This window comes from Chrysemys picta, chromosome 12 (genome assembly GCF_011386835.1).
Source record: "Chrysemys picta bellii isolate R12L10 chromosome 12, ASM1138683v2, whole genome shotgun sequence".
Taxonomy (NCBI): Eukaryota; Metazoa; Chordata; order Testudines; family Emydidae; genus Chrysemys; species Chrysemys picta.
The window spans coordinates 13,573,150-13,585,603 of NC_088802.1; the positions used below are offsets into that span (position 1 = coordinate 13,573,150).

The following is a 12,454-nucleotide window of genomic DNA, read 5'->3' on the forward strand; positions in this document are numbered from 1 at the left end:
CTACACTGGGAAGTTTTGTCCCCAAAACCTGGTTTTTGGCCAAAAAACCACGATAGCGTACACACTGCAAGATCACTTTTTTTCTAAAAAAACCCGCTAGTTTTGGTGACAAAATACTTCCATCCCGTGAGAAACTTTTGTCTTTTCCCCTCCCTTTATTGTCGACAAACAGCCAGTGTAGACACCATAGGTTGTTTTTTTTTTATTTTATTGGCCTCCAGAAAGTATCCCACAATTCCCTTGCTGCCGCTCTGGTCAGCGGTTTGGACTCCGCTGCCCTGCAGCCAATCTGCTACTCCCCCTTGCAAGCCCTGGGACATTTAAATCTCATTTCCTGTTTGCTGGCTTCCCAGATGAGCATGGCTGGCTATCGCCACAAACATGCACCCGCTTGGACCACCGCTGAGTAGCTGGATCTGATCAGTATGTGGGGAGAGGAGTCTGATCATTTGCAGCTGCGAGTGACCTGTAGGAATCGGAACACACATGGGAAAATTTCTCAAGGCTTGTGTGAAAAGGGCTATGATCGGGACATGCAGCAGTGCAGAGCTTCTAAAGCATTGTGTTGCACGGATCTTGGGCCCAACATTGTACATGGATGCAACAGGGAAGCAACTCCAAAGCAGACGTGTTACTGCCCCTCATTGTCACAGTGGTTCCTCAAAGCCTCTCTGATGTTAATAGCAGCCCTCTGGGCTCCTCTGACAGCCCTAGCATCTGGCTGCTCAAACTGTGCAGCCAAGCGCTCTGCCCCAATGCGCCACACCTGAGCAAACATTTCACCCTTAGATTCACACAGATTATGCGAAGTGCAGCGTGCGGCTATGACCACAGGAATATTATCCTCGGTAAGGTCTAGCCTGCTATTGAGACACCTCCACCGCGCTTTCAAACAGCCAAAGGCACATTCGACTACCATGCGGCATCTGCTCAGCCTGCTGTTAAAACGCTCCTTGCTGGTGTCCAGGTGCCCTGTGTAAGGTTTCATGAGCCAGGGCTGTAAGGGGTAAGGCAGGTCTCCCAGGATTACTATGGGCATTTCCACATCCCCCACTTTGAATTTATGGTCTGGAAAGGAAGTCTCCCCCCCCCTCCCCCCGCCCCCGCAGCTTTCTGTACAGGCCACTGTTCCTGAAGATGTGTGCGTCATGCACCTTTCCAGACCAGCCTGCATTGATGTCCGTGAAATGCCCCCAGTGATCCACAAGTGCCTGCAACACCATGGAGAAGTATCCCTTCCTATTGATGTATTCAGAGGCAAGGTGATCTGGCGCTAAAATTGGAATGTGTGTGCCATCAATGGCACTGCAACCATTAGGGAAACCCATCTCTGCAAAGCCATCCACTGTGTCATGCACATTTCCCAGAGTCACGGTCCTCCGCGGCAGTTGCGATTTCTTGCCCTGCACACTTGGAGTAATACAACCCCAACAGTGGACTTTCCTACTCCAGATTGATTTGCAACTGACCAGTAGCTGTCTGGATTCGCCAGCTTCCACACTGTGATTGCAACACGCTTCTCGACCGGAAGGGCAGCTCTCAATCTGGTGTCCTTGTGCCGCTGGTCGGGGGCCAGCTCAGCACATAGCTCCAGGAAGGCTGCTTTACTCATCCTGAAGTTCTGTACCCACTGATTGTCATCCCACACCTCTATGACAATGCGATCCCACCAATCAGTGCTTGTTTCCCTAGCCCAAAAGCGATGCTCTACCGTATGCAGCTGCTATGTGAATGAACAAAGCACTGATAAGTTGCTGCTATCCATATCACACCTGGATGCCTGCGATTCATCCTCTGCTAACTTTGTGAGTAACTCTTTGCATGATGTCCTCACGACAGCTAACAGCGCATAGGAGAGAAGTGCCTCTCACTGCAGCTGCTGGCAGGTGCTACAACAGAATGACAGTTGGAAAAACGTGGAGGGGTGGGACACAAAGCGGTGCATGACGGTACATTTTGCACATCCCAGGATGTGCCATGCTCCGTTTCCGCATTCCCCCAACCCCTAGCGATGGATGGTGTCGCCAGGCACTGTGGATACATACCCACAGTCCATTGCTCTCCCTGTCTACAAAGGTGCCCCAAATGTGGACATGATCTGTCGACAGAGAGAGCAAATGTAGACATGTTTTGCCAACTTTACTTTTTTTCCCTTGTCGACATTAGTTTCATCAACAAAACTTCCCAGTGTAGACAAGTCCTCTGTGGTGTAACCTGGGCTGTTATATGCTTTCCCTAGGCATCATTCAGCTAAGTGATGTGGATTTACTTTTTCCAGTCATTCCCACAGCCCCTGGATCGTTTCTCTGCCTCTTCTACAAGTGCCCTCTCGTCTGCCAGTAATTTGGTGCCCAGAACTGAATGCATGGCCTCATGGACGGCTCAGGGGGAGACAGACAATGGAGCATTTAATTCTTTTCCCTCCTGTTCAGCATCCCTAAATACAAATGAAAATACAAACACTTGGACCCAACGTAAGCCCCACACCGCAGGCACAGGGAAGAGGCTGCAACCAGCCCGTGACTGCCAGCCCCTATGACTGGGCTCCTGCGCCCAGTTCCTCCCCAAGTCAGCTCATTCCTTGGCACTGTGGAAGTAATACTCAGTGGGCAGGGTCAGCTCCATTTCTAGCTCACGGAGCCCAGCCACCCTCTCACAGCTACCTTCTGCCTGCAGGAATGAGATTTGCTTTCCCAGCCCCCTCCTAGCTGCAGCAACTGGAGCCTGATTGGCTGGCAGTACGAAGTGCCCCTGAGTGACCTAGAAGCCATGAGTTACTGAGCTCAGCTGCCAGCCACTTTCAGCAGGGCAGGGGCCAGTGTTAGCAGGAAAGGGGGGTCCTAGTTCCCAGAGGCCAGCTGGAGCTGGGAGAGACTGAGAATCAGAGTCTCTCCTCCTCTCTCCCTGCTCCCTCAGCCCAGCTGGAGCTGCAGAGAGGCGGCTGCTGGGGAAAGTCGCGTCTCTCCCTGGCTGCCGCATACAGCCCAGCTTTGGCTGGAAGTCCTGGGACACCCCAAACTTAAGTTTCCATACCCCCACCCACCCCCTATTTCCCCCTCCTACCTCCACCCACTCCCTATTTCCCCCCACCTACGCCCTATTTCCCCCACCACCTCACCTTCCACATCCTCTCTCCAGAGTCCAGGTGGCACCTAATTAGTGGACTCACGTCTGCACGGCTCCACTAATTAGTTGTGCGGCCCTTCCATTACCTCGTGCACAGGCACGCGCCTTAGAGGGGACTATGGTTGCCGGGCAGCGTGGCCCCATCCCCGGTCCAGGAGCACCAGGTTGCCTGGCAGCGTGGCCCCATCCTTCCCGACCCCGGAGCGCCGCAATGCCGGGTAGCGCGGCCCCAGCCCCAGAGCGCAGGGAGGCCAGGCAGCGCAGGGAAGCCAGGTTCTCCCCCCTGGAGAACCGGGAGGCCGGGCAGCAATGGAAGAGCCAGCCACCTACAGAGCAGGAAGCAGGAGGGGGAGTGTGGGCGGGGCCACACCTAGCTATTTGGGAGGCTCAGCCTCCCCTTGCCTCTGATACCCACTGCTCATGTCTGAGACCTCCTAGTGAGAATAGAACAACACCCCACCCCCACCAGATGTCTGCTGCTCCCAAAGGGTTACCACAGTCCCATATAGGGTCAGGTTAAACTCAGGGAATGTTCCTTGTGACAAATATTCTACCAATGCTCCATGCACCCTGACCTTGCCTGATTTCACCCCCTGTGCAGGATTTCCCATTCCCAAACCGGACCTGATCGCCCGGCTGGAGCGAGGGGAAGAGCCGTGGGTCCCGGATCTCCAGGCCGCTAAGGAAAGAGAGAGCCCAAACGGCACCAGCACAGGTGAGAAGTCAGGGAAACAGAGACAGAAACATCTGGTGAGAGAAGGAAAAAGCTGGAACTCTCAAAATGTGCTGTGAGCGAGAGCCCTCAGTTCTGCCCCATCTCATCCATGTCACGGCTACAGTCAGCAGGTGTCGTATTATGAAGGCAAACATCAGTCATGGCTTCCCACCCATCCTGTTAGCTGTCGGGAATTTCCTCCCTGACTTTAGTTCCCTGGGAGTGTTCGGGTGGGATGTAGCAGCAGAATCCAATGTCTCCATCTGCCCAACAGTCACTGTGTTGTGTTTTCCCTCTTTGCTATTCCCCTTTCTGTCCTTTCTCCCTGGCACAGGCACTGTCTGGATTCCCTCTCTCCCAGCAGGTGATAGGACAGTGAGTTTGAACAAGGAGGAAAATCAGCAGCATGAAGGTCCTTGGAAAGTGGAACTGCAGGGGACGTTTTTGAGAAGAGCTGAAGGGAATTTTCACCAGTGCTTGGAACAGGGAAAAGCCTGGGGAGATCAACACAGATCAAAGATTCAAGTGGGAAACTGTCCCAGAAAGAAATTAAATAAATCCATTGAACGCGGTGGAGGATGCAAGGATCCCAAGGAAACCACAGTCCAGCAGACAAGTCACAATGAAGAGAAACCCTACAAATGCCTTGACTGTGGGAAAAGATTCCATTTCAGTGCAAACCTTATTAGCCATTGGAGAACCCACACAGGAGAGAAGCCCTATAAATGCCTGTATGGTGGTCAAAGTTTCAGTTTGAAATCAACCCTTCATACACATCAGAAAACCCACACAGGAGAGAAACCCCATAAATGCCTGGACTGTGGGAAAACTTTCGGTCAGCGCTCATACCTTATTAAACATGGGAGAATCCACACGGGAGAGAGACCCTATAAATGCCTGGACTGTGGGAAAACTTTCAGTCAGCGCTCAGACCTTACTCAACATGGGAGAATCCACACAGGAGAGAAACCCCATAAATGCCTGGACTGTGGGAAAACTTTCCGTCAGCACTCACACCTTACTAAACATGAGAGAATCCACACGGGAGAGAGACCCCATAAATGCCTGGACTGTGGGAAAACTTTCCGTCAGCGCTCAGGCCTTATTAAACATAGGAGAATCCACACAGGAGAGAAACCCCATAAATGCCTGGACTGTGGGAAAACTTTCCGTCAGCACTCACACCTTACTAAACATGGGAGAATCCACACAGGAGAGAAACCCCATAAATGCCTGGACTGTGGGAAAACTTTCCGTCAGCGCTCAGGCCTTATTAAACATGGGAGAATCCACACGGGAGAGAAACCCCACAAATGCCTGGACTGTGGGAAAACTTTCCGTCAGCACTCAGGCCTTATTAAACATGGGATAATCCACACGGGAGAGAGACCGTATAAATGCCTCGAGTGTGGGAAAAGTTTCAGTTTGAAATTAACCCTTAATACACATCAGAAAACCCACACAGGAGAAAGACCCCATAAATGCTTGGACTGTGGGAAAAGCTTCAGACAGCACTCACATCTTACTACTCATAGGAAAATCCATACGGGAGAGAAACCCTACAAATGCCTCGAGTGTGGGAAAGGTTTTATCACAAATTCATCACTTACTGTACATGGGCGAATCCACACAGGAGAGAGACCCTATAAATGCCTCGAGTGTGGGAAAGGTTTTATCAGAAGTTCAGCGCTTACTAACCATAGGAGAATCCACACAGGAGAAAGACCCTATAAATGCCTTGAGTGTGGGAAAAGTTTCAGTTTGAAATCAATCCTTAATACACATCAGAAAACCCACACAGGAGAGAAACCCCATAAATGCCTGGACTGCGGGAAAACTTTCAGTCAGCGCTCATACCTTACTCTACATGGGCGAAACCACACAGGAGAGAAACCCCATAAATGCTTAGACTGTGGGAAAACTTTCAGTCAGCATTCATACCTTACTAAACATGGGAGAATCCACACAGGAGAGAGACTATATAAATGCCTTGAGTGTGGGAAAAGCTTCAGTAAGAGCTCAGCGATTACCAAACATCAGAGAATCCACAATGATGTAAGAGACCCTAGAAACAGCTTGACTGCCGGAAAAGATTTAATTTGATTTCCCACATCAGTGACCCACACAACAGAGAGACCGTGAATGTGGGGGAAGGTTTATGTGCTGCTCCCGGAGTATCGGGCATCAGCAGATCCACACAGGGAAGAAACTTCTGAGATGTTCTCAGTGTGGAAAATGCTCCAAGTGCAGGTAACCCCACATTGGACATCAGAGACTCCTCCGCACAGCAGGGAAATTCTCTCAGGGCCCTGACTAGGGCTGGCCATGGTGACAAATCCATTTCCTCATTCCCACACACATCAGGGGCGTTTGGCTCCCAAGGATCCATCTGCCCATCGCTGGGGTGAGGATTCAGCAGCAGCCAAGCATCAGCTGGTCAGTGACCCACTGGCTCTGCCTGGTCTAAGCAAACCCCAGGCAGAGGAGGAGAAGCCCCGATCAGCCCCTCCTCCCTGCTGCAGCCCTGCAGAGGTGAGAAGGAGGCCAAGGCTGTCAGGGGACTTGGGCAGCTTTCAAGCCAGGCAGACCCCCATCATGGAGGCCAGAGGGAGATGAGGAGACTGACAGCCCAGCTGGTCACCCCCTCCTCATCTACAACTGTGTCCTGTGTATAGACAATACTCATTGTCTCTGCCCCACTCACCCCACACTCATCCCTCTAACCTGAGCTCTTTGGCTTCCCTGCTCTCGGAGTGTTTCGTTTTGTGATGGGGTTCCAGTGCCTCTCATGGCTTCTCTTCACTTTTCTCCCAATGTGTAGATGTTGCTCTGTTGTGGGGCGTGGGAAATGGGGGAGCTGGGGGCAGCAGTGGGCTGGGTTGGACTGAATTGGGCTGGGCATGGAGAAAGGAGTCTGCTACTTGCTTGTCCATTTAAATAATAAAGTACAATTTAATTTCTCCCACTCCCAGTCTCCTTTGATTTGCATTAAATGGCTGCCCCCTGAAGAGGTAAGGTGAAAGATAAAGGCAATGCAGACTTGTTCTGGGATGGGAATGCACAGTGAGGTCACCCCATCTCGGTCACACGCGCCTCAAACTTCCCTTAGAGATAAAGCTCTCTGAAATCTTGTGCCCCTCTCCCTGACCCCAGTACAAACCAGGAACAGTCTGATTGGGCTTCCGGGCTCATCCTCCTCTCCCTTATCCCAGTGCTAGTCAGGAGTAATCCCACTGAGGCCATGTGACCTGTTTACACCAGTGTGAAGTTGTTGTGAGAGGAGAATCAGACCATTGGCCTCTAGGTCTGTTTGCAATCTATGTGGTGGGCCTCCCAAGGGAGGCTCAGGAATGTGTCAAGGGAGGTGTGACCTGTGGTGGTTTTTTTTTTTTTTTAGAGCACTGGCTGCCTTCTGAGCTGATAAGTTTGTTTAATCAGCAGTTTGGGAAGGCAAGGTTAGTGGAACATGAATATCCCTATACCTTACTGTGATGGGTTGGATCACAGAAACCCCCTTGGGAGCTGCCACTCGACGTGCAAAGACTACCCCTGCTCCTGTTTTCCCTGCCAGCTCACAGAAATGTGCTTGTCTTTAGCACTCAGATGCCCAACTCCCAATGGGGTCTAAACCCAAATGAATCTGTTTTACCCTGTATAAAGCTTGTGCAGGGCAAACTCATAAATTGTTTGCCCTCTATAACACTGATAGAGAGATCTGCACAGCTGTTTGCTCCCCCAGGTATTAACACATACTCTGAGTAAATTAATAAGTGAAAAGTGATTTTATTAAATACAGAAAGTAGGATTTAAGTGGTTCCAAGTAGTAACAGACAGAACAAAGTAAGTCACCAAGCAAAATAAAATAAAATGCGCAAATCTATGTCTAATCAAACTAAATACAGACAAGATCCTCACCAGTTCCAGAATGCTCCCTTTTACAGGCTAATCTCCTTTTAGCCTGGGTCCAGCAATCACTCATACCCTCTGTAGTTACTGTCCTTTGTTCCAGTTTCATTCAAGTATCCTGGGGGGGTGGAGAGGCTCCTTCTTTAGCCAGCTGAAGACAAAATGGAGGGGTCCCCCACGGGTTTAAATAGACTTTCTCTTGTGGATGGAGACCCCCCCCTCCTTACTCCTATGCAAAGTCCAGCTCAAGATGGAGTTCTGGAGTCACCTGGGCAAGTCACATGTCCCTGCATGACTCAGTCTTTACAGGCCGAAGCCATTGTCCACATGGCATCTTGTATGTCTCCAGGAGGACTTCTTATGTGGATTGGAGCATTCCAAGATGCATTGTTCCCCAAGTGCTTCCTGATTAGGTACTTAACCTTGTGAATTCCTTCCTAAAGAAACTGACCAAATGCCTCACAAAGCTTACTTAGAAACCAAGCAAGTATACAGCAATATTCTTAACCTCAAATAGAAAATGATATATGTGTACAAATAGGATGAATAGATTTAGTAGACCATAACCTTTACGGAGATATATTACATGGCACAGGCTGCACAAAACATATTCCAGTTATGTCATACATACATTTATAAGCACCCCCCCTCCCATAAAGCTTATGGGCTACACTGTCACACTTACCTGTTACCAGTGTGGAGAATTGTGACAGTGAAGGAAATGTTCCTGTGTCTGTTAGGGGTAATGACTTGCCCATGAAGGGAGCTACCCCAATCTCCAAGCAGTTGTCTGTGAATAGCCATGTGCGCTGGGACAAAGGAAAGTATATCCCAAGCTGTTTGTCTGTTAAAGGGGAATGTTTCTCCAGCTCTTTTCTGTCTGTAGAGCAGATAGAAGAAGCCTGTCAGCCTATGATGGTTGAAAATGTATCAGTTAACACAAAGTTGGTTCTGGATACAACTAAAGCCCAGGAAGGAAGGGGTCCTAAATTTGTGTCTGCCAGGGATGATGACATTACAACTAGGTTGCGTCCAGTTGATGTCAAATAGCTCCCAGAGACCAAGCGATTCTGATGCTTCTATTTTGCTTGTAGCTAGTGTGTTGCTGGGTAAAGATGTGACAACCTTGTCTGATCAGGGTGATATCATAGCCAGGGCACAAGGAAAGCATGAGGGTGATTTGACTATGTTACCCACTGACAGTGTGGAAACTTGTAACAAGGAAGAGAATACTTCTAATCTTGTGACTATGAAGTCTAGCTGGTTACCTGAAAGGGGGTTGTGTGGAAATCCTCCTGATGGGCCAGAGGTGATTCTGGATGTATGTGAAACTCAGAAGGAGTTTGGTGATTTGTCAGGGGTTGTGCCAAAGTCGGTTCTGGACATAAATAAAGCTCAAAAAGAATCTCTTGCAGTGCATGATATTGCAGAAGGAAAGGAATTTCTGGGTGAAGTCTTTAAAGTCTGTGAGAAGGAATTGTTCCCATTGACTCTTCATGGGCCGTTGCTGATAGTGAACAGTCTCTCTTCTGAGGAAACTGTGTTAGTGCCTAATGGGCCAGAGTCTTTCAAATGTGTATGATTCCCCTGGCCTTGCTTCAGAAAGAGCCAGTGTGGATAGCTTTGAAAAGATTTCAGATGAAAAAAAAATTGTTAGGGACTTTAAACAGCCCTATAAGGTTAGTCAGCTTGTTGGGGAGACAGTGTTGTTGGAACATGAATGTGTCCATGATGATTTTTTAAGTAAGCAGTCTGTGACTCAGGTACGAGGAAAGATCGGGTTACTGGTTTTTCAGAGCTGAACAGCCTTATAACTGAATCCACAAGGATGCAGGGGAGAACAGGCAAACTCTCATCTCTAGACAATTTGAATATGACTTTTAGTCTCTTAGTGAACTTCACATCTGATTCCATGTAGAAGCAGAGGTTGGTAATGGAAGGACAAAAGAACCTTGAGTCTAACTGTGACGTTATGAGTGTGATATAATATCTCATTGAAAGATGACAGGGCCAGAAAGAGTTAATTAACTCACTGACTGACCTGATCCATGGATGAACTTTAAAGACTGGTTAGGAAGATATGTAAATGAATAGAGCTTTGAAATGTAAGTCTGCATTGTTAGAGATCTCAAGGGTAGATGTTTGCTCAGGTCTTATGATGTAAGCAAACAAGTCTTGTCTATTGCTATAACTTTAATTCAAAGATCAAAAAAGGTATATTAACATTTATGATTATTATTATTGTCTATATGTCTCTTTGAAAGTTGTAGTAACCTATATGGTAATATAGAAGTTGTTTTGTGCTGGCTTGGTAAATCTAAGTATTGGAATGACCACCAGCTTCTGGGGTTTGTCTGACCCGTTTTGTTTGCAGTTCACCCTAATTGAGTGACCTCAGCTGGCTCCCACGGGCAGCACCGTCACACTAACCTACTAGTGAACATGGCTGGTATCTCTTAAAGACAGAGTCCAGCCTTGGAATTGGTAATGCTTGAGGATCTGAAAACAAGTAAAAAAGCCAGTGTCTATGTTGATGCAAATTACCTGCCTGACGGGGGGGTGGGGGGGAGACTTGCCCATAGCCATAAGCAAAGAGGATTCACCCAGTCAGCCAGTGGATTCTGTTACACAAAAGAGTTCAGATTTTGATCCTCGGGAACAGGGAGAAAGGGAAAAAGTTTATCATGCTAATGAAAACCACAGGTTAACCCTAAAATGCCAGAACCCCGTGGTATTGAGCCAAAGGCATAACAAAAATGATTGTGAATGTACACTTGTAATAAATTTGATGTTAATGTTAATGCTAACAATGTACAGGGTTTTTTGGAAAAGCCCTTGAACATGTTGGGAGTGATACATAAGGACTCATTATGTTGTAAAAGCCTTCATGGTTATACTGTTTCATTACATGACAACACACACTATGTTAAAAGGCCTGGTGATACTGATATTTCACAGTTAGTGCCTGTATCTAATCTTGAAACAGTACACAGCAGAAAAACCACTACAAGCTTGAACTGCTGTGCAAAGGGGGAAAATGAGATACAACACCTCACAGCCTTCATGGCTGAAGGCCAGAGTAGGTGCTCTCTGAAGAACATCAATGGCTATGTTAAGTCAACACATAGACCAAACCCTGGAACCACTAAAGTGTTTCACAAAGTAGGGACTAAGTTCCTGGCTGGGGCCAAAATATGCCTCAATAACTTGGCCTTACAAAGAATTCAATCTAAACATCGCTCAGATCAATGTTGGAAGGTCCTTAAGGTGTATCCAGGACCTCTAATTTCGCCCTTCTATACCAGTCTCACCTTAGGGGTGTGATGCATGGCTAGAAAGGGTTAAACCTCCTGCAAACTAAATTACCCTCAAAAGACATATAGGGAGATAATCTTTGTGTTTTTGTGTATTTACATATGTACAAGTAGGGTCCACAATGTAATCAACAGTACCTATCTATGCTGGATTCTGATAGGTCAGAGATCAAAAGAACATCCTATCATGTAAATGAATTGTAAACATGGAATATCTCTGTATTCATCTCTCTTTGCAATGTATAGCAAATAATCTGAATGGTGGAGGAACAAGCAAATGGCCTTATGTTAATTCTATAGCTAAGTACCGGTGATGGAACTCCTTCAAAGTCTGCTAATTACCTTCTGTTCCGGGAGGAACTCCAACTTGTCAAGAAGACATGACATTGAAGAAAAGATCCTTAGTCCTGATTCTGTCATCTCAGATCTGCTTAGGCTTCATCAGGGGACGTTTGAGTCGCAAGACTGAGGTCCCAGTTATGCTGGTACGCCCTGAATATGAGATTAGGACATTGGACTATAACCTATGAACTATTTCTGAAAGAACTTTTTGCAACTACAAAGCTCAACATCTTTGCTATGAATCTGCACCTCAATACATTGAACTCATGTCTGTATGTATATTAATCTTTTAACCATACTCTTGTTTTTTAATAAATTTTAGTTTAATTAGTAAGAATTGGCTGTAGCATGTATTTGGTTAAAATCTGAATCATTCTTTAACCTGGGAGGTAATGTATCCGATCCTTTGGGATTGGTAGAATCTTTTGTTTTATATGATGAGTTAAGATTTACAGAAATTTGCATCATGTTTAACGTGGGTACCTGGATGGAGGGCTGTGGCTTAATCACTTTAAAGAAACTATGTTGTTTGGACTTCTGAGTAACCAGTAAGGTAATAAAGAAACTGTTTTATGCTGGCTTGCTAAATCTAAGTATTGGAATATCCACCAGCTCGATGAGGATTTTCTGCTCCATTCTTTGCAGTTCACCCTAATTAAGTGACCATAGCTGACTCCCCACTAGGATCCCGGTCACACCCCTCTGCTCATTCTCCCTGCCCATTCTGCATTCGGAAAGCACCATTAGGAGAGAGGTGTTTCCACACAGGGCCTTTTCTTGGAAGCCTGGATTTCCAACCTCTGCTACACAACATCAGCCTCTGAGAGGGAAGCAGCACTGGCCTGTAACTCAGGAGACCTAAGCTCTATTCCCAACTCTGCCAGCAGCTTGTGGGGTGAGCTTAGAGAAATCTGTGCCTTCCAGAGAGGGAATAAATGGGGAGTGATAATATCAGCCTCCGAGCATCTGTCTAGGGCAGGAAAAGTGGTTGGGATTAGCTAGTGCATCTCCTTTGTGCCTCCTTCGCTTTTTCTAGTCTAGACCGACCCTT

The 12,454-nt window shown here is 47.5% G+C and overlaps 2 protein-coding genes across 16 annotated transcripts in view; one reads left to right on the forward strand and one right to left on the reverse strand.

The window, feature by feature from the left end:
• Window positions 1-12,454, reverse strand: part of LOC101950089 (zinc finger protein 420-like) — a 124,606-nt gene that overhangs the window by 84,963 nt on the left and 27,189 nt on the right. The window lies entirely within an intron of this gene.
• The window catches only part of LOC101952301 (zinc finger protein 883-like), a 30,682-nt gene that overhangs the window by 5,362 nt on the left and 12,866 nt on the right, over window positions 1-12,454 (forward strand). For 13 of the 15 annotated variants that reach the window (XM_065564902.1, XM_065564904.1, XM_065564895.1 and 10 more), the window contains 2 exons: window positions 3,728-3,841; window positions 4,176-11,740. In XM_065564902.1, the coding sequence (XP_065420974.1) occupies window positions 3,728-3,841; window positions 4,176-5,944 (1,883 nt within the window). In that variant the 3' untranslated portion in view covers window positions 5,945-11,740. Of the gene's footprint in view, window positions 1-3,727; window positions 3,842-4,175; window positions 11,982-12,454 lie in introns of those variants that run through there. The other 2 variants (XM_065564906.1, XM_065564907.1) reach the window with 2 other exon arrangements.